Here is a 22472-nt window from a genome sequence, read left to right as displayed (position 1 = left end):
TTTCATCTGGATTTCCTGCATGAGTGACAGGTGCCCAAGGACTTGGGCCGTTTTTTGCTGCTCTCCCAGGCACATTATCAGGGAGTTGGTTTTGATGTGGGGCAGCTAGGACTTAGATGGGATGCTGGAGTCACAGGTGACTTAATCCACATTCACTCTCCCTGTGAATGCAAATTTCAACCCTACTGTTTACTGACTTTGTAATTGTAGGCCAGTTACTTGATTTCTCGGTGTTTCATTTACCTATCTGTAAAATGGGAATAATAATACTTACCTCACAGGATTATTTTGTTATTTAAATGAGTTAATATAAGTAAAGTGCTTAAAACAGCCTGGACTTGATACTCAGAAAATATTATTATCTACTTATCAATGATATTTTAAGCTAGCACAAATAACTTAGGGAGTGAGCATAGGTAGGACAAGGAGGAGCCTTGAAGAATTCAGCAGCTGGAGGGCAGAGACAGGGAAGAGGTAGAATAGGAGTCAGGCTCAGGGTATGCTGGAAGCCTGCTCAGTGATGGAAGTATTTCCAGGGAGAGAAGTTGTCAACTTGGACAAATTTCACCTGAGATGAGGACCAAGAATTGACCATGGAGTTTGTCAAAATGGAAATTGTTGGAGATCTTGAGAAGTGGGTTCAGTAGAATGGTGGGGATCAAAGCCTGGTTGGAATGAGTTTTGGGAGCTAATTAGAGGTATAGACAGCACATTAGGGGATTTTTCTAAAGAGTGGGACAGAGAAAATGGAGTTGTAGCAAGAGGAAATTTTGGGGGACAACAAAAGGTAGTGTTAGTTTTAAAGGGAGATAGTATAGCAAGTGTGTTTGCTGATGAGAGTGACCCATTGGGAACAGAAAAGTTGATGGTATTTGTGTGATGTGGGAAGTTGGCAGCAGCCATGAACTTGAGTAAATGATACTAGGTGGGTAAATGTATAAGGGGAGAGTTAGTAGTAAGACATTGGCAGAGACATGATGATAGAGAATGCTAATGGAGGGGAAGATAGATTGGTAGATTGGGTTTTGAGAAAACAAGAATTTTTCCCTGATTGCTTTGATTCTTCTAAAAAGAGGGGAACAATCATCAGCTGAGTCAGAAGTAGGGAGAAGTTTATAATGTTTAAGAGAAAGGAGGTGTTGTGGAATAGGTGTCTTGGAAAGTGGGAGAATGAACTGGCGAGGGAAGATCTAGCAGGTGAATTGTCAGCAAGTTCAGAAGACCTGTTTGACATTTGTGGTCATTGAAGTGATTTCAGCTGGATAAGAAGGGCAGTGCAGAGTGCAGTGTTGAAGGTGTATACCCTCAACTGGAAAGTGGTGGGGACAGTGCCCTCCTTGCTTTGGTGTTCAACCTTTTCACTCCCAAGACCAGGAAGATTGCTCTTGGAACATTTCTCAGTTCCACAGTTACAGACTTCCTGGAGATTTTACGCTTATGTTGCTGTCGATCCTTGGTGCATCTGTTTTACATAAATGGTATCAAGCAGACCCTGGGACCCTTTCAATAAAGTATACTTGGTTGCTCAGTTATATAAAGAAAGTAAAATTCTCTGAGAAGTGCCATGGTGGTTTCCCTGATAGACATAAAATCCTTACCAACAGTTTCCTTATGAGGGCTTGTGGTTTCCATTAAGCTAGAGCTATCATTTGTGTTGGCTTCATATATTTGTTCTTGGTTTAAGGTTTGTTATTCTTTTCTTTCAGGTGCTGGGGAATCTGGTAAAAGCACTATCGTGAAACAGATGAAGTAAGTTGGAACATGAGCTTTTTTAAGAGTAGATTTCCTCCCAGTGAATAAAAAGTCCATAGTATCTTTTTATTTTAGATTCGTGGTATTGACTTGTAGTTTTCTTCCTTTCAAAGAATCATTCATGAGGATGGCTATTCAGAGGAAGAATGTAAACAATATAAAGTAGTTGTCTACAGCAATACTATACAGTCCATCATTGCAATCATAAGAGCCATGGGACGGCTTAAGATTGACTTTGGGGAAGCAGCCAGAGCAGTGAGTATTTCTCATTTCCTTTTTGCTTGCTCTTATTCAATAGATGCAGTTAAGTTAAGCAAAATTTACTTCATGTTTTAGGGAAATGAAGTTAAACAACAATATAAGATGTAGAAAAGTATTCTTTTTAAAAAATTTATTTATTTGAAAGTCAGATTTACACAGAGAAAGGACTAGAGAGAGAGAGAAATATCTTCCATCTACTGGTTCACTCCCAAATGGCCACAGAGCCTGGGGCTGGACCAGGCTGAAGTCAGGAGCCAGGAGCTCCTTCTAGATCTCATACATGGGTGCAGGGACCCAAGCACTTGGGCAATCCCCCATTGCTTTCCCAGGCGCATTAGCAGGGAGCTGGGTCAGAAGTGGAGCAGCTGGGACTAGAACCAGCTCCCATAAGGGATGCTGTCATCACAGGCAGTGGCTTTACCTGCTACGCCACAACACCGGCCCCTAGGAAAGTAGTTTATGTTCATTTGAGAAGTGTTATCGATCTGCTATAGAAAATATTAGGTATCATCATAAGAAAAAATTAGTAAATGGGATTCAGTGCATATATTGTAGGTTTCTTTGGTAACTTCAACTGCCTCTTTTACAGAACTGTTGACTTTTACAGTAGTTAATAATAAGAGGTAGGGGCCGGTGCCGTGGCTTACTTGGCTACTCCGCCTGTGGCACCAGCATCCCATATGGGCGCCGGGTTCTAGTCCCGGCTGCTCCTCTTCTAGCCCAGCTCTCTGCTGTGGCCCGGGAGGGCAGTGGAGGATTGCCCAAGTTCTTGGGTGCCTGCACCCCCGTGGGAGACCAGGAGGGGGCACCTGGCTCCTGGCTTCTGATCGGCATAGCTCCGGCCATAGCGGCCATTTGGGGGGTGAACCAACAGAAGGAAGACCTTTCTCTCTGTCTCTGTCTCTCTCACTGTCTATAGCTCTACCTGTCAAATAATATAAATAAATAAATAAGAGGTAATTAAAATAATAAAAAGTAAAGTTTATCATGCTTCATAGTTCTCTCTGAGGTATAGATATTAAAGGCAAAAATCTGTCTCCTAAAATAAACTCTGTAAGAATGTGAGCATTCCTTTCTCTCTCTCTCTCTCTCTCTCTTCTCTGTAACTCTACCTCTCAAATAGGGAAAAAACAAACAACAACAAAAAACTGTGAGCATTAAGTACAACTTTAGAGATGATTTTCAAGTATTCAAGAATACTATACCCGGCCGGCACCGCGGCTCAACAGGCTAATCCTCCGCCTAGCGGTGCCGGCACACCGGGTTCTAGTCCCGGTAGGGGCGCCGGATTCTGTCCTGGTTGCCCCTCTTCCAGGCCAGCTCTCTGCTGTGGCCCAGGAGTGCAGTGGAGGATGGCCCAAGTGCTTGGGCCCTGCACCCCATGGGAGACCAGGAGAAGCACCTGGCTCATGCCTTTGGATCAGCGCAGTGCGCTGGCCGCGGTGGCCATTGGAGGGTGAACCAACAGCAAAGGAAGACCTTTCTCTCTCTCTCTCTCTCTCACTGTCCACTCTGCCTGTAAAAAAAAAAAAAAAAAAAAAAAAAACTATACCCTAAACTACATTGAACCATAGACTATTAAATTGAATTATACCATATCCTATTTTAAATCTTTAATGCCTTGTCCGTATCAGATAAAGTCAGTGAATTGAGAGTCTTCCTGAAAAGGCAAAAGGCAAAGCCTCCTTGTCTGTGGTTTAGGAGCTCTTGCAAATAACTTTCAACTTATCAAATGCAAATTTACATTTAATAAGCAGGAAACTAGGGCTGGAGCTGTGGTGCAATGGGTTAATGCCTTGGCCTGAAGTGCCAGCATCCCATATGGGCGCAGGTTCTAGTCCCGGCTGCTCCTCTTCCGATCTAGCTCACTGCTGTGGCCAGGGATAGCATTCCTTGGGCCCCTGCACCCGCATGGGAGACCCAGAAGAAGCTCCTGGCTCCTGGCTCCAGATTGGCGTAGCTCCGGCCGTTTTGGCCATCTGGGGAATGAACTACCGGATGGAAGACTTCTCTCTCTCTCTCTCTCTCTCTCTCTCTCTCTCTGCCTCTCCTCTCTCTGTGTAACTCTGACTTTTGAATAAATAAATAAATCTTAAAAAAAAATAAGTAGGAAACTGTTGAAGGTGAAAGTATTGACAGGGTGATATATCCTATAATACCAAATAGGATTAGGGTAGAAAGTATCTGAAAAGTAGCTTAAGAGAAGGAGGAGCAAGATTAGAGTTTGTAAAATGATGGGAGAGAAGAGTAGCAAAAAAGAAGGCAAGAGAAAATGCATGAGTGTGATTTTTATATTTGTGTAAAAAGGTGCCACATCATTAGAGATTTAACTCCTAGCAGAGAAAGTTGATAGTTCGAACAATAGTCTTTTGTTCTTGTCTTACCCCTTTCTCTCCCTTCCCTTTTCATTCTTTTCTTTGTACCAGCTGATCCTCTGGGCTTATTTTCTCCCTCTCCTTTTTCATTCCTTCTAGTCCCCTAACTCTACTTCTCTGTTGTATCTTTTTTTTTTTTTTAAGACTTATTTTATTTATTTGAAAGAGTTACAGAGAGAGGTAAAGATAGAAAGAGAGAGAAGTTTTCCATCCACTGTTTCACTCCCCAAATGGTTGCAAATGGCTGGAGCTGAGTGGATCTGAAGCCAGGAGCCAGGAGCTTCTGAGTCTCCCATGTGGGTGCAGGAGCCCAAGCACTTGGGCCATCCTCTGTTGCTTTCCCAGATGCATTAGCAGGGAGCTGGATTGGAAGTAGAGCAGCCAGGACTCTAACCAGCTCCCCTATGCGATGCTGGTGCTGCATGCTGGGGCTTTAACTTGCTGCTCCATAGTGCTGGCCCCCTCTGTGTTGTATATAGTAATCCAGTGTTTACCCTCTTTCCTCTGTCTGCTCTTTCTCATCTCAGCCTCAATGCTCCACACTCTTGCAAATACACTTGACATCATTTTTTTTTTTTTTTTTTTTTTTTTTTTTTTTTTTTTTTGACAGGCAGAGTGGACAGTGAGAGAGAGAGACAGAGAGAAAGGTCTTCCTTTTGCCGTTGGTTCACCCTCCAATGACCGCCGCGGCCGGCGCGCTGCGGCCGGCGCACCGCGCTGATCCGATGGCAGGAGCCAGGAGCCAGGTGCTTTTCCTGGTCTCCCATGGGGTGCAGGGCCCAAGCACCTGGGCCATCCTCCACTGCACTCCCTGGCCTCAGCAGAGGGCTGGCCTGGAAGAGGGGCAACCGGGACAGAATCTGGCGCCCCGACCGGGACTAGAACCCGGTGTGCCGGCGCCGCTAGGCGGAGGATTAGCCTAGTGAGCCGCGGCGCCGGCCTACACTTGACATCATTAATCCCTCTCAGGCCTCCTGAATTGTCTAGCTTTCGAACATCTACCCATCCTAATATACAGTCTTGAATAGTTTCTTAAAGTTTCTGTCTTTGTTTTCTTTCATATGTAAGGATTTATGTTTAAATTCACTCCTCTCTCTTTTTTTTTTTTTTTTTTTTTTGCTGTAGTTTTTTTATGGTTGGTTAGAGAGTGAATAGAAAAGAATAGTGTATGGTATAGATCCTTTTCCACATTTAAGGGTGGAAGTATGGAGCTGATTGTATAGAGAGGGGCCTCTATGGAGAACTTATAGTGGGAAACAAGTAGAAGAGATGTGGTAGGGGCATGTCTCCTTCCAAAAAACATTTACAGAGTCAGCAAAACAAAAACATGAAGTGATAGCACCCTTTGTTTTGAGGTTTCTAAAATTAGAATCCAGGTATTAAAAAAAATAATGTTTAATATTTATTATTTGAGTGCCTTTTGAGTATAGGTCAGATTCCACAACCAAAAAATTACCAAGTCTTCACATGTTAGATACATGTAGAATGATGTGTTCACTGTTGAGTTTGCTAGCCAAATTGTATATTTCAACTTTGCTGAATCATTTATTCCTCTATATAAAATTTTTATCTTTGTAAAGAGAGTAAGGGAGGGAATGTAGATCCTAAGTATGTTTTTAGAGCTGAGCGGAAAATACTACTAGAAAGAGCACAGGATAGTATCTGAGAGAAAAATATTGCTAGGCAAAAAACCAGTAAGGCTAAAGACCCAGGGTTTGGAAAAAAAAATTTTTTTAAGATTTATTTTATTTTATTTTTATTTGAAAGGCAGAGTTAGAGAGAGAGGGAGAGACAGATATTGCATTCCATGGGTCATTTCTCAAGTGACCACAATGGCTGGGGCTGGACCAAACCCAAACCAGGTCCCTGGAACTTCTTCTGGATCTCCCACATGGGTGCAGGGCCCAAGAACTTGAACGATCTTCTGCTGTTTTCCCAGGACTTTAACAGGGAGTTAGATTGGAAGCAGGGCAGCCAGGACTCAAACCAGTACCATATGGGATGCTGGCTTCAAAGGCGGAGGTTTATCCTGCCATGCCACAGTGCTACCCCTGGCAAAATTATTTTGAGTACACTATGGGTAGTTCTGTTTGGCTTAGGTGAATGTACGGGTTCTTGTAATACACAAGTCTTAGGAGTGTTGGTTGTAGTCTGAAATGCCATTTGTTTATTTTGTCCCAATAACTGCTTAAGATGCAAATGATTGCTCCTTTACTTTATTTTTCCTTTACGCAGTATGTGCTTTTTTTAGTATCTGCATTTTTATAATTATTTGGAATCTTTCAAGGCAGATAAATACTAGATTTGAGTGGGCAAGTTATCCCATGAGACTAATTTTTTTTTTTTTAAGATTTATTTATTTATTTGAAAGGCAGGGTTACACAGAGGCTTAGAGGGAAAGGGGTCTTCCATCTGCTGGTTCACTCCCCAGATGGCCACAACAGCTGGAGCTGTGCTGATCCAAAGCCAGGAGCCAGGAGCTTTTTTCCACAAGGGTGCAGGGGCCCAAGGAGTTGGGCCATCTTCTGCTGCTTTCCCGGGCCATAGCAGAGAGCTGGATCAGAAAAGTGGGTCAGCCAGGACTCGAACTGGCACCCATATAGGATGCTGGCACTGCAGGCGGAGGCTTTACCCACTATGCCACAGCACCGGCCCCTGGTGATTATTTTTAAACTGACAAGTAGGACTGGATAGAATAAAATAAAGTAGTCCGAAGTCTCTTATAGCCCTTTTCTGTCTTTTTTACTTCTCATGTATTTTGGGTTGAAAAACTATAACCACTTACACAACTGTGTTATGACTCATGAGGTCTTGATCACACCCTTTCTTGTTATTTTCTTTTCCTCCTGCTGCCTTCCTTCCCCTCTCTTAGAGCATTATTATTATTCCTTTGGGGAAATTTAGACACCATTTGAATTTGTCTCTGAGGGATTTATTCCCCTACGAGACTTCCAGATTTCTTAAATGCCTCAATCTCTTCCTCTTCCAGGTCTGTCTGGGCTGAAAGGAAAGAAGAGAATGTATTTCCTTAAACTTGATTAATGCTTTACTCCCTTTGATGTATTGAGAATTTACCTCTTATGTTCCGGTCTTTCACTTCTATTTTTATTGAAGGCTTCCTTTAATAGAATTTGGAGTGTTGATTATAAGTACCTGTGTCACAGACCAAAAATCATGTGTAATCAGGATAGAGATTTATGGACCAGACAAGAGCTTTTCTGGTCACAGAAAAGCACCATGGTGCTGTGGTGTGGCAGGGCAAAGAAGAAGTAAAATCGTTTCTTCCATTAGTTCAGCACCTGAACTAGGGTGGAACGAGAAGCATGGAAAAGTTAATTGTAGTAACTTCTCTCATACTGCCCTGCTAGAAAAGGCCTCTGTAAGGCCACTTTAAAAATAATATAACACTGTGTGTGTGTGTGTGTGTGTGTGTGTGTGTGTGTGTGTGTCTGTATGTTGAAAGACGTTGTCTTCAACTCTTGAAGACATGGAGACTCATCTGTCTTTCTTAACTGCTTCCTCCAGGATGATGCCCGGCAATTATTTGTTTTAGCTGGCAGTGCTGAAGAAGGAGTGATGACTCCAGAATTAGCAGGAGTGATTAAACGGTTATGGCGAGATGGTGGGGTACAAGCTTGCTTCAGCAGATCCAGGGAATATCAGCTCAATGATTCTGCTTCATAGTAAGTCATTTTTCTCTGTGAAACTCTAACAGAAAAGAACTTGATGACCCTAGAGAAAATTCAGTATGCATTCTTAAGGAAATGTTCAAGTTATTACATAGATTCTTAGAAGCCCCTGAGATCTATAAGATTGTCTCAGGATTGTCTTTAGGACTGCAGAAAGAAAAAGTCCCCTCTGGGAAAGTACGCAGGGGACTTGGCACTACAAAAGTAGCTCCATGGTATGTGCATAATAAGCAGGTGAAGGAAGAGAGACATCTGTAGAAGCCAGGTCTGGATTTTTTCCAGCTCTGTAAATTCCCTCTGCCTGAGGGTGTGGCACTGAGAGTCAGCTAGTGAGGAAAATCAAAATTGTGATTCTGCTCTTTATGCAGCCAGCTCTGTGGTGGGCTATAGTATGGATTTCTGTGGTACCAGTCACTACAAACTTTTTGCCAGATGACAATACAGAAAGATGAGACTTGGAATGAAGCTTAAGCATCTATTTTGTCAAAGAAATTCTCTTGGGTGTTATAATTTTAAGAATTTTGTAATTAATACTTTCATTATAGTTTTTACATGCATTAATGTTTTACCTCTTTTATACATATTTATAAGACCTTTATTCAGAATGTAGTTTTTCGCCCATGTGCATTTTGGGGGCATGGCGAGCACTTGTTACCTGTGTCCCTTCATCTTTGTGGGATGAAGGCACTTTTAAGCATTAAGATATTTTCAGTTTTATTTTGTCCTGCTTTTTGATTCTCATGCTAGCTTAAATTGTTATTAGAAGAAATTGATATTTGAAAAAATTACTCTTTTAATGAAAACTTGATTTTAGCGACATTTCAGGATTGTTGCCCTTTTTAATTTTTTTTTTTTTTTTTTTTTTTTTAATTTATCTGAGAGGCAGAGAGGCAAAGAGCTCTCATCCTGTTTCACTCCCCAAATACCCTCAATGGCTAGGGTTGGGCCAGGCAGAATCCAGGTGACGGGAAACTCAGTCCAGGTCTTCCACGTGGGTTACAAGTACCCAAATACTTGAGGCATCAGCTACTGCTTCCCTGAGTACACAGTAGCAGCAAGCTGACTTCAGGAGTAGAGCTGGCACTCAAACCTAAGCAGTCTGACATGGGATGCCGGCATCCTGAGCGGTGTTCTAACTGCTAGTCCTGCCACTTGACCACTTTTTTTTTTTTTTTTTTTTTTTTAAAAGCAAAATTGCGGGGAAGTGAGGGGAATTAATCTTCTATCTGCTGGTTCACTCCCTAAATGGCTGCAATGGTCCGGGCTGAGCCAGGCCAGAGCCAGGAGCTTCATCTGCATCTCCCAGTGCAGGGGCCCAAGGACTTGTGCCATCTTCTCTGCTTTACAAGGCACATTAGCAGGGAGCTGGATCAGAAGTGAAGCTGCAAGGACTTGAACTAGCAGCCATATGGGATGTTGGTATTGTAGTAGGCAGCTCAACCCACTGTGCAACAGTGCCAGCCCTTTGACCACCTTTTTTAAAAAAAAAAAAAAATTATTTATTCAAAAGGCAGAACTACAGAGAGGCAGAGGCAAAGAGAGAGAAAGAGAAAGAGAGAAGTCTTCCATCCACTGGTTCACTCCCCAAATGGCTACAACGGCTGGAACTGAGCTGATCTGAAATCAGGAGCCAGGAGTCTCACATGTGTGCAGGGGCCCAAGGAATTGGGCCATCTTCCACTATCTTCCACTGCTTTCCCAGGCTATAGCAGAGAGCTGGGTTGGAAGTGGAACAGCTGAGACTTGAACTGGTGCCCATATTGGATGCTGTAACTGCAGGTGACAGCTTTACTTGCTGCACCACTGTACCACCCCCTTGACCACCTTTTAATGACATTTTTAGTTGCAGAGGTTGATAGTTTAAATACTTCTCTGAGTGATCATCAAATGTAGACTGTAATTGCTTTTATAGTTATACATTCAGTAAACTTTGAATATTCTAATTACATGTGATTTATAGTTTTTTGTTTTCATAATTTATATCTAAATGTGACTTGTTAACATTAATGATACTATTGTTTTTGGAAGATTCATTAATGATTCACTTGGTATCACTTGCTCTTTAGTTTTCTACCCAGCAATCAATGAAGAATTTAGCTTTGAAGCAGTCTTTTAATTATTTCAGTGAACAAAGTAAAAAAAAAAAGAAATTAAAGGTACTCTAATTTGGATTAGATTTAAAAAGAAACCCAAAATCACCCCAACTCTTTATAAAAAAAAAAAAAAAAACAATAAATAGGAATTCCTATTAAGGATAGTTCTTATCTTGATTTTATTCAAAAACTGTTCTTTACTGTCCTGTCAAATGGTTAAACCTGTAAATGACCTATTAAATGTAAATGTGGATTTTTGTTTTGGTTTTGATTTGTACTGCAGAGAGTACAGGTGATTTAGTAATAAATTTCAGAATTATTTTTTTTAAAGATTTATTTGAAAGGCAGAATGATTGAGTGAGATAGAGTGATATCTTCCATCCACCGATTCACTTCTCAAATGGCTGCAATAGCTAAGGCTGGACCAGGCTAAAGCCAGGAGTCAACAGCTTCACTCAGGTCTCCCACATGTGTGACAGGAACAGAGTACTTGAGCTGTTATCCATTGCTTGCCAGATATATTAGCAGGGAGCTGGATCAGAAGAGGAGTAGCAGGACTTGAACTTGGGTTGTGTTATTGATTGTGTTCATCACAAGCAATGGCTTAACTGGCTATGCTATACTGCCTGCCCCAGGAATTTTTCTTTAATAAGAATAAAATTACCATGTCTTTTTAAAAAAATTGACTTTGACAGTTTACGTCTGTAGAATTAAAACCACTTTTGTTAGTGTATCTAGAACATACTCTAATTGTCCCATGCTAGATTCACATTTTTTTCTCATTATCATTTCTGTGACACCAAAAGTCTGATTTTCTTCTGCCACTTCAGTGACAGGTTCAGAGTCTTGTTTTATCAAGGAGCTAGTTTAAGTCTGTTGACTTGCTGTGAACACAGTTGGCTTTACCAGGTAAAAATAAGTATGTATTTTATTTAGTTACCTAAATGATTTGGATAGAATATCCCAAACCAACTACATTCCAACTCAGCAAGATGTTCTCCGGACAAGAGTGAAGACCACAGGCATTGTGGAAACGCATTTCACCTTCAAAGATCTATATTTCAAGTACGTATTTTAACTTACCTACCAAGCAGAATTAATCATGATTACCAATTTTTTCATTTTTAATTTTATTCTTTTTAGCTGTTTTTGTTCGAATAACCAAAACAGATAATGTTTGTTTAGGAAGATAACAATATTAAAACATATAGAAAACCAGTTTTGAAGTAGTTATGTGTCTTTGTTCTACCATTTTGATGTTAAAATAGAAATGCTTTTTTTACCAGTAGCGCTTCTTTCTTACTGGCTTTCATCCTTTTTTTTTTTTTTTTTTTTTTTTTTTTGAAGATTAGTTAATTTATTTGAAAGGCAGAGTTAGAGAGAGAGAGAGGAGAGACAGAAAGATTTTCTGTCTGCTGATTGACTCCCAGAATGGCTGCAACAGCCAGGGCTGGGCCAGGCCAATGCCAGGAGCTAGACGCTTCCTCCTGGTCTCCCATGTGGGTGGCAGAGGCCCAAGGACTTGGTCCATGTTCCACTGGCTAGGCTCATTTCCTAGGCTCATTAGCAAGGAGCTGGATGGAAAGTAGAGCATTCAGGACTCGAACCAGTGACCATATGGAATGCCAGTGTCGTAGGAAGTGGCTTAACTCACTGTGCCACAGCGCCAGCCCCTGGTTTTCATCTCTTAAGTTTAATAGAATGGCATTAGTATTGTCAGGGCTGTTGAACTGATTTATGCATAAAGTTGTGTACAACTAAGTTCTGAATACAGGACACAATTGAAAACTGACTTGAGGGTAGATGTTTTTTGTGGTAATGGGATGGCAGATAAACATTGTTTTAGAGTCTAGTACTCTGTTACAAAGAATTATCTCATTAGTGTCTCTTATACAGCTCTGTTTCTCTCTGTTAATGCTCTTTTATAAATATTAGAGCTGTCTTTTTGGTTCCTGTTTTCTGCTTTTGTGACCTTTGAGATTGAGTGATTTTTTTTCCCCCTTCATTCATTATCTGATGTATTTTTTTTTTTTTTTTTTGGACAGGCAGAGTTAGTGAGAGAGAGAGAGAAAGAGACAGAGAGAAAGGTCTTCCTTCCGTTGGTTCACCCCCAAATGGTTGCTATGGCCGGCGCACTGCGCCGATCCGAAGCCAGGAGCCAGGTGCTTCTTCCTGGTCTCCCATGAGGGTGCAGGGCCCAAGCACTTGGGCCATCCTCCACTGCCTTCCCGGGCCACAGCAGAGAACTGGACTGGAAGAGGAGCAACCGGGACAGAACCAGTGCCCCGACCAGGACTAGAATGCTGGGTGCCAGCGCCGCACGCAAAGGATTAGCCTAGTGAGCCGTGGCGCCGGCCTATCTGATATGATTTTAATTGCCTTATGTTTATATGTAGAATGTGATAATCAGCATTATTGCTTGCAAATGTCACTGCTACCTTAGATTTTCAGTTTTCTTTTCTCTGAAAGCAGTTGTTCCACAGGATTTGTCAAGTCCACACAGCATATGTATTACTAGACAACAGTTGAAATCTTAATACACCAAATCAGATTTGAAAAATTGTATAGAAAATAGCATTTCAGCTGAATGTTTTTAGAATCGAATAGCTGCTTATCTTTAGTCCTGATGAATTTACTTAATAAGAACAGCAAAATCATGTGGATTGTTGTCTGTAAAACTGTAAGAATGTACTATCTCTTTGTGTAATATAATGTAGTAATTCATTTATAATTAAATGTTATAACTAGTATTTATTTAGTCTGAGAAAGGTTCTTGTTCATGTTGTCAAAGACTGATCTTTAGGTAATCCTATCTTTTGATATCAGGACCAGTAGCCAGATCTAAATAAAGTGCCACACCCACTTTATTGTTGGCATGTAGATATCTTGTTATGAGGTACTATCACTTCTTCCTTTTCCTCTTCTCTCTAGGCAAAACCACTATCCATTTATTCAAACATTTATTGAGCATCTACCATATGCAAGGCATTGTCTAATTGCTTACTTGCCTCTCAATTATGAGGTAATGTTTATAAAATGTTGATCTATTAGTGAATGATACTGTAAAATGTTAATATGTGCTAAAAGCCCATTTGGGAACTTCACAGTATTCTTACCAGGTTTATGGACTTCATAGAAGAAAATGGGGAAGTAGATTGAAATTAATGGTGTAGTGGTATATTCCCTTTTGAAAGCCTGACATGGTGAAATATTTGGCTTTTAGCCTTTCTAAAGTATACGTGACCCTGCATTAAAGCCCGTTGTAATTGTATCGTTCCCTGAGTCATGACTAATGGTTGAAAAGAGCTGTGCAGGGTTGGTCAAAGGGAGGGTTGGGTCATGAAAGAGATAAGATGAACGTTCCCTTTCCAACATACGTTGGGAAATCACCAACTATGTCTTATTTCTTTCAGTGTCTGTGGGGGAAAGAAAATCTCTGAAAACTTGATCTTAGCCAAAGGCTGAGAAGCGATAGATCTGATATATGAAACTAATTTGGCAGATTTAGTCTTTAGAAGTTTTAAGGTTGTCATCAAACATAGATGTGAAGAATAACTAATCATCTGCATGCAGACCTCATCAGACCCAAGTATCAGCTAAATGACAAAGTGAGGCAGTTGTTCCCTTACTGTGGGAAGTAGATGAGAACACTGTTGACTCACTGTATCAGTAAACCTCCCAGAAAAGAGGAGTGGACTAAGACTAATGTAGAGTGGAACATAAAGTGTGTGAATAATTGAGGCTTTATTATTATTAATTAGGTTCAGGTAAGACTTGGAGTTGGGGAATAATAACTAAGTTTATTTTAGATATTGATTTATTGGATTCCAGCTGTAAATTTTTTTTTCACTAGTGATCTCTAAAATGTTTTTCTTTAAGTAAGGAAAACTTGAAAACATATGGAAAAGTAATGGAAAAAGAATGCAAATTAGGAAATTAGAAGGAAACTGCTCTTAGAGGCAGTGTTGTAGATAAAAGCAGAGGCAAGAGTTGGAGTGCCTAGGTTCAGATCTTCAGTCCCCATTTGTTAGTACACTGCATGCCCTTGGGCAGATTATTTGACATTCTCTGTGCCTCTGCTTCTTCATCTGTAAGATAAAATGCTACAAGGGTAAAATGATGTTCTTAAGGTGTTTAGGGTAGTGTCTGGCACCATGGTAAACACTCAATAAATATTAGTTACTATTATTGCTATCTTATGCTGTTATTCAACTCTTCATTTTTCATGTCTTTTTTTCTTCATTTTCCTTTAAATCATTTTAGTGCTTTATTCTGCTGACTTTTGGCACATACGATACAAGCTTTGAGAGGAGGCTCAACTGTTTAAAATGAGAATTTAGATTATTCCTAAATTTTATTTTCTCAAGTTCTTTTACTTTAGACACAGATAATTATTTTGACTACATTTTATTTGCTCCTTGTTTGTTTTTTCTATTATAAATGAGGTTTTGAATCTGTAAGAATGTGAATTTTCCTAATCATGTCAACTTACATGTGACCTTGCTTAATTTGTGCTTTCTTTCCCTTCACTCAGAATGTTTGATGTAGGTGGCCAAAGATCAGAACGAAAAAAGTGGATTCACTGTTTTGAGGGAGTGACCGCAATTATCTTCTGTGTGGCCCTCAGTGATTATGACCTTGTTCTGGCTGAGGATGAAGAGATGGTATGTTGGGGCTTATGGTGAAAAGCCTAATGAAGCCAGGAAATGGGAAGTAACTTAGGAAGACTAGGTACATTCATTTGCTTGTTGAAACAAAGATTAATACATACTTAATATTTCTGCTTATCAGGGAGATTAGATTTTCAAAATTAATTGATCCATACCTTGTTACTCTTGAAGAGACATTCATGGCTATGATGAGTTTATGGGAATATTAAATCCTTTTTGGGGGGCAATTTTGTGGTGCACTAGGTTAAGCCCTGCCACAGAAATCCCTTGCGAGTGCTGGTTTGAGTCCAGTCTGCTCCACTTCTGATCCAGCTCCATGCTAATGCAGCTGGGAAAGCAGCAGAAGATGACCCAATTTCTTGGGCCCCTGTTACTCACGTGGGAGACCCAGATGAATCTCCTGGCTTTCACCAGGCCCGGGACCAGCTGTTGGGCAATTTGGGGAATGAACCTGTGGATGGATGCAAGTTACTCCACTTTTACTTTCACTACTAATCTGTAATCCTTTGACTCTTTTTCAGAACCGAATGCATGAAAGCATGAAACTGTTTGACAGCATTTGTAACAACAAATGGTTTACAGACACTTCAATCATTCTCTTCCTTAACAAGAAAGATCTTTTTGAGGAAAAAATAAAGAGGAGTCCTTTAACTATCTGTTACCCAGAATACACAGGTAAGGGTCATAGAAGATTGTCCCGGAGGTTCACATCAACACTTTGGTTGATCAGACAGTTGCCTTTTGTTTTGAATGATTCGTGTAATGCACATCTTTATGGAGCATATTCACTGATATAATATCAGTATTAACCATATGATTAAGATTCTTCTAGTTTTAAATGCTGTTTCAGACATAATCAAGTTTTCTGTGTTTTTAATTTCAATCCTCACTTTTTGGGAAAAATGAAGAATAAAAATTAAAATTCAGTATAAGAATTCTTCAAGAACAGACAAGGGTAAGATGCAGTCATTGTACCCAAGAAAGTAACATCTGGTTGCAGAGAAACACACACATTGTTAGGCGAAGGAGCGCAGGATAGAGAGGAGGCAGTGTACGAATTTATAGCCAGACCAAGTTTATTCAGAGAAAATAAATTCGCAGAGGTGGGTGACCAGCTGTCAGCATGCACATGATGGAACACGGGGCAGAAGGCTCTGACCTGCAGGGGCCGGGCCTTTTCATATTTTAGGAAGGCTAGGGATGGGGGTGAGGTAAGGGTAGCAGGGAGAGGGGAATTCCTAGAACTGGTCTTTCAGGTGGCTGTGGTAGGTGGGGTATGAAGGCAGAAGGGTGTGAGAGCCAACTGAGATTCAAAGGCAAGGAATAAGTTCCAGTGTTTATCTTATCTTTTGGGCCATGAGCAAGATATGGCTGAGGCTTATGTCTTTGTTCCATCACACATAAATAATTTTATTGTAGTAGTATAAAATCTGTATTTATGGATGTAGAACAGAAGTAGGTACCTGAGATGGGATCAGCATATTCTTTACTAGAGGAATTGACACTTGAATGAGCTGTTTATTATTTAAGATTCACTTATTTACTTAAAAGGCAGAATGTCAGGAGAGACAGTGAGAGAGAGGTCTTCCATCTGTTGGGTCATTCCCCAAATGGCAGCACCAGCCAGGGCTGGGCCACACCAAAGACAGAACCCTGGAATTTCATCCGGGTCTCCCATGTGGGTAGCTGGGGCCCGAGCCTTTGAGCCATCTTCTGCCTCTTTCCCAGGTGCATTAGCAGAGAACCAGATCAGAAGTAGAACAGCCAGTACTTGAACCAGTGGCTGTGTGGGATGATGGCACTGCAAGCGGTAGTTGTGCCACATGCTGGGCCCTTGAGTGAGCTCTTAAGAGGATGAATTAGAAAGCATCAGGCACATAGGAGTAAATGTATTTGAGAGAAAGGTAATTGTATATATGAAAATATAGTAAGAAATTATTACTTGATGGGCCAGCGCTGTGGCATAGGAGGTTAAGCGTCTGCTTGTGGCGTTGGCATCCCATATGGGCACCAGTTGAGTCTTCAGCTGCTCCACTTCCGATCCAACTCCCAGTTAATACGCCTGGGAAAGCAGCAGAATGGCCCAAGTCCTTGGGCTCCTGTACCCTCATGGGAGACCCGAAGGAAGCTCCTGGGTCCTGGTTTTGGATCAGCCCAGCTGTGGCCATTGCCGCCATTTGGGGAGTGAACCAGCAGATGAAGACCTTGCTCTCTTCTCTCCCTCTCACTGTCTGTAACTCTGCCTCTCAAATAAATAAATAAAATCTTTAAAAAAAATATTGCTTGGAGACATGGAGAGAGAAACTCATAGGTTCTCTTTTGTTAAATATTTCTTTAATGCTTTATTTATTTAAAAGGCAGAGAATGAGTGAGTTTCCATCCACTGGTTCACTTCTCAAATGGCCACAACAGCTGGGACTGGGCCAAGATGAAGCCAGGAGCCAAGAGCTCCATCTTAATTCCATCCTGATCTCCCATGTGGGTGGAAGGGGTCCAAGTCTTTGGGTCATGCTGCTTTCCCCTGTGTATTAGGAGGGAACTGGATCAGAAGCAGAGCGTTGAGTCGTTGAGCGCTCCAATATCAGACGCTAGAGTTGGAGATAATAGCTAAACTTGTGCCATGACGTGGGCCCCTGTAGGTTCTTATAGCTTATATTGAGGAACTATTGAAGGATTTTAATTAGGGTCCATAGTATAGCACAAGTTGTGCTTTAGAAAGATTATGTAGTGAATGGTAATAAAGATAGATAGTAGGGGAGTTGAGTTAGTAAGGAATTAGATTGCAAGTACAAACTTCTGGTGAAGGTCAAGGGATATTTCATTGAAATCAAGGGCAAGAATGCAGATAGGTCTTAGAATGGAATTAGATGTGAGAAATAGAAAGCTGTCAGGAACCAGAAGCGTTCTCTCTCTCCATCTCTTTTCTCTCCCTTTTCCCAATATCTTCTTTGTTCTCCCTCCTTGCCTACTTAATCAGTTCATGAAGAAGATGGCCTTGCCACACTTTCTGTGTCTCCTTTGTTAAAAAGACCAGCCTAGACTCAGATTGCTTGGCTCCAGGTTCAAATTCCTAGAAGAGCCTGGCTCGTGAATGAAGTCAGGTAAAAATTCACAGGCCAGGTAGCTGAGGTTAGGGCACAAATCTGACTGCCAGGACTGCTCCCTGTGAAGCTTATAGGTCATAGTTGGTAATTTTCAGGGAAGGGGAAGGAATTTTTGTTAGCTGAAATACTGTAAATGCTTTCTGCAATGAAGTGAGAGGGTAAAACGAGGATAAGGAAGTTAGAAGAGTCAGAGATACTCAGTTTTCTGTCTTGATTGGATACTGGTGCTGTGATCTGTTGATTTGGAAGCATTTATGGAACATCCAGAGGGAGACGTCTAATGGGCAGTTAGATATATGGCCTTGCCCCTGGGGAGAGCTTGGAGTTAGATCTATTGAATTGAGATCCTCAGAAATTAAAACATGGCTATGGGTGATGATTTATAGGGAGATAACAGTATAGAATGAGGAGAGAAAAGTACCACAGATGGAGTGAGGGAATACTAGCCTTTATTGGCGGGAGAGAAAGAAATGATACAGAGAGAAGAATCAGGAATGGCAGTGTGTCATAAATACTAAGAAGAGAATTCTAAAATAGTCATGGATAAACAAAGTAAGATACACACTGAAAAATGGCCTTTGGTATTAGCAGTTAGGAGGTTTATTATTTTTTAAAGATTTATTGATATATTTGAAAGTCAGAGTTACAGAGAGAGAGGAGAGACAGAGAGAGAAGTCTTCCATCTGCTGGTTCACTCCCCAATTGACTACAGTAGCCAGAGCTGTGCCGATCCAAAGCCAGGAGCCAGGAGCTTCTTTGGGGTCTCCCATGCAGTTGCAGGGGCACAGGGACTTGAGTCATCTTCTATTGCTTTCCCAGGCCGTAGCAGGGAGCTGGATCAGAAGTGGAGCAGCTGGAACTCAAACTGGTACCCATATGGGATGCCGGCACTGTAGGCGGTGGCTTTACCTACTACACCACAGCGCCAGCCCCAAGCAATTAAATTTTGAGCGGGGAGAAGACACCTCTGTGTAGATAAAGGAACTTTTTAAGTGAGGCAGTAGGCTGTAAAGTTAAGATGTAATTCAAGCCTCTATAGCCTCTGATTCCTCAGGGTAGTTGGAAATGTCATCATCTGTTAAAAGTGAGGAACCAAAGCAAGAATTGGGTGGCTTTCTTGAAAGTAGCCAAGTTTTAGGATAGGGAGAGAAATCTTAGTTGAGAAATTAAAGGGAGACAAGCATTATAGAGCAGTGGGTTAAGCTGCTGCCTGTGGCACCAACAGTCAGAGTGCCGGTTTGATTACCAGCTAGTGCACTTCCTATCCAGTTCTCTGCTAATGCTCCTAGGAAACAGATCATGGCCTATGTGCTTGGGCCTCTGCTATGCATGTGGGGTACCAAGATGGAGTTCCTGGCTCCTGGCTTCCGCCTGTTCATCATGGTCATTTGGGGGGTGAAGTGCAGGTGTAAGACCTCTGTGTCCTCTTTTCTCTCTACCTTTTAAGTAAATAAATAATTTTTAAACCTAGATTAAGTTCCAGGAAGTTGGGTTTGGCCTAGCCCAGTCCCAGATGTTGTAGGCATTTGGGAAATAAACCAGCCAATTGAAGATTTCTCTCTCTCTCTCCCTTAGAATAAATGAAAATGAATGAATTTTAGCAACCCATGTGGAAGAATAAATTTTAGCAATCTGCATGGGAGACCTAGATTAAGTTCCAGGATCTTGGATTTGGCCTAGCCCAGTCACAGATGTTATAGGCATTTGGAAAGTGAATCAATTGAAGCTCTCTCTCTCTCCCTTTGGAATAAATAAAAATAAATAGATTTTAAGTTTGTGAGCTTCCACACCATTTTTCATTGACTTAATTCTACTTAAGGATTCTCATTGACCTGCTTTACCAGGGTATCATTGTTCCTAATGGACAGGATTAACTTCTCACTCATTTGCAGAGGTTGCTCCACAGACTTCAAGAAACCTTTTCAAACACCTGCAAAGCTGCCTTCATATCTTTAAACTATTGTAATATTTCTTCCTTTCTTATACTTGTTGTTATCTAGAATCCTTTACATAGTTTGATGTGGATATTTTTAGTCTTGCTGACTGTCTCTGAAAATGGCTTCTACTTTACTGTAGTAACTGTGTGTGTCGTCTTTGAGTTTCCTTGGCTTTGCAGGCAGGTTCTAGGACTCTAGCTAAAGCCTTCATTAGTCAGCTCTTGAGGCTAAGCACCCTGAAACTGTGGAATGGTTTTCAAAGGAAAACTTAACCTTTTGAATTATTTTAAGATCACTCCCCAGAGCACAAGCTTTCTTTGATGTTTTAAACAATATGTTCTCTAGAAATACACTTTTCTACTTCTCCAAGTTTCCTTGTGTACATTCTAGATTTTTTTCAGCTGAAGATTTTCAATGAAAGGAGAGAGAGAAAGTTAGCTTTGTTTTCCTCAGTCTCCATATGTGATGACTTTCTGTTCTCATGAAGAATCTTACGGTTATAGGAAAACCTAATGATTATAAAAGTACACAATTCTTAAAGATAATTAAAATGAATCTTAATGAAGAATGGGATGGGAGAGGGAGTAGCAGGTGGGATGGTTTGGGGGTGGGAGGTTGGGTATTGGGGGAAGAACTGCTATAATTCAAAAGTTATACTTATGAAATTTATATTTATTAAATAAAAGTTTTCAAAAAAAGAATAAAGTAAATAGGTGAGCATTACAAAACAAATACACAATTCTTTCTATATACAATTGGGTTCGCTTTAGACGTAAATGGTAATGGCTTGACTTAGTTGAGTTCAGGCAGTTCTTTAAAAAAAAAAAATTTATTTGAAAGGCAGTTACAGAGAAGGTATGACGGGCTGAGCCAGGCTTAAACCAGGAACCTGACACCATCCTGTTCTCCCACTTGGGTGACTGTTGCATAGGTACTTGGGACCATCTTGTTGCTGCTTTCTCATGCACATTACCAGGCAGGTAGATTAGAAGTGGAGCAGCTAGGACTTGAACTGTTGCTCATATAGGATTCTGGTGTACAGGCGGTAGGTTAACCTGCTGCACCACAACCCCAGTTCCTTGCACATCTCTTATAATCTGAACTGAGCTTATTGGATGTCTGTTTTAGGTTCCAATACATATGAAGAAGCAGCTGCTTACATTCAGTGCCAGTTTGAAGATCTGAACAGAAGAAAAGATACCAAGGAGATCTACACTCACTTCACCTGTGCCACAGACACCAAAAATGTGCAGTTTGTTTTTGATGCTGTCACAGATGTCATCATTAAAAACAACTTGAAGGAATGTGGGCTTTACTGAAGAGAGTGAGTGTTAGTAAAAGGTAAAACTTTGAACAATTTAGTTATTTTGCTGTAGTGTGCTCTTGGCTTTGTGAACTTTTTCTAATTAAGAATGTTCTTCTTTTCTAGTTACTGTGGTGTGGAGTCTTGAGACCAGATGTGTTTGGCTGTCTCACAGGCAGTGCAAGCATGAAGGGACCAGAGATGGCAGCAGCATGCAGAATCTTAGCACTCTTTAGCACAATCTTCTGTATTAGGGAACTTATAATTGGCCTGACATGCTCAAGTCAGACATTGGAATTGGAACAACTGTAAAGTATAATTTGATCAAGTCATCGCTTGGATTTTTATAACCTCAAATGTTTAGGGCAGATGTGGAGTTTGAGGTGCTGCATTCCAGAACTTCAGTATGTAGCTTATTTGTTTTTCCTTCTTAACCAACCACCAGTAGTTAATTTTTAAAGTTTTTTTCAACAAGAGAAAAATAACTTTACTAAATTTTATTTCTTTGTTTGCAAAAGAATCTTTATTAAAACACAAACTATGCACATGATGTGACGAGATCATCTTGAAAATATTCCTCTTAGTAGGAATTCTTTGTTTTTAACTCTTGGTATGGTCGGCTTATAATATTTCTGTAATTACTTAAAATTCTTTCCAGTTATTGGGGCTATAAATACAGTGTTTTTGGATGAAATTTTTGTTACTATCCTGCTCAGAATACCATTAACATTTCTAAATGGTATTTACATTGAAGAGCTGTACAGCAAGATTGTAGCTCTTTTTTTTTTTTTTTTTAAGCTTATGGTGAAGGTTAACTTTGTTTATGCTGATTACCAAATTACTAGATAAATGCTCATGTAGTATGATAAAGTCAGCTTCTTGGATACAGACACACCCAGCTAGCTGCCAATTAGAAATGGAAATTGTTAAGTTCCAAACAAAACCAGTGACTTTGCTGCTACATATCTACTTAATTGACCACTCGGATTCTTGCTCGTTGTCTCAGTCATAGGGAGTTTTGTACAAGGTACCCTTCATTTTCCATCTTCATGGTCTTTTCTATTTGTAGACATCTAAATATTAAGAATGCATGCTTTTACTTTGTAAATGTGGTGCCAAATCCCTGTTTGCCATTGTTTTTACTGTAGCAATGTTAACTGTAGTAATCTTTACCCAGTGCGTTCTTTTGCTGAAACTATTGCTTTTTGGACTTTTTTCCACTTTGTCATGTGTACAGATTTCAATTTGTTATAGTTGGCAGCAGTATTAAAATGGTGAGTAAAGAGTC

At 40.6% G+C, this 22472-nt stretch overlaps 1 protein-coding gene across 2 annotated transcripts in view; it reads left to right on the top strand.

Moving 5' to 3' along the window:
- The window catches only part of GNAI3 (G protein subunit alpha i3), a 52157-nt gene extending 29685 nt beyond the window's left edge, over positions 1–22472 (top strand). Inside the window, exons 2-9 of one of the 2 annotated variants that reach the window (XM_008264734.4) lie at positions 1707–1749; positions 1866–2007; positions 7914–8071; positions 11107–11235; positions 14705–14834; positions 15362–15515; positions 21010–21222; positions 21311–22472. In XM_008264734.4, the coding sequence (XP_008262956.1) occupies positions 1707–1749; positions 1866–2007; positions 7914–8071; positions 11107–11235; positions 14705–14834; positions 15362–15515; positions 21010–21200 (947 nt within the window). In that variant the 3' untranslated portion in view covers positions 21201–21222; positions 21311–22472. The remainder of the gene's footprint in view (positions 1–1706; positions 1750–1865; positions 2008–7913; positions 8072–11106; positions 11236–14704; positions 14835–15361; positions 15516–21009; positions 21223–21310) is intronic. The other variant, XM_002715803.5, reaches the window with a different exon arrangement.

The sequence above is a fragment of the Oryctolagus cuniculus genome, chromosome 7 (assembly GCF_964237555.1).
Source record: "Oryctolagus cuniculus chromosome 7, mOryCun1.1, whole genome shotgun sequence".
NCBI classification, from domain to species: Eukaryota; Metazoa; Chordata; class Mammalia; order Lagomorpha; family Leporidae; genus Oryctolagus; species Oryctolagus cuniculus.
Note: the sequence above shows the minus strand (reverse complement) of the source record. Positions and strands in the feature narration are given on the sequence as shown.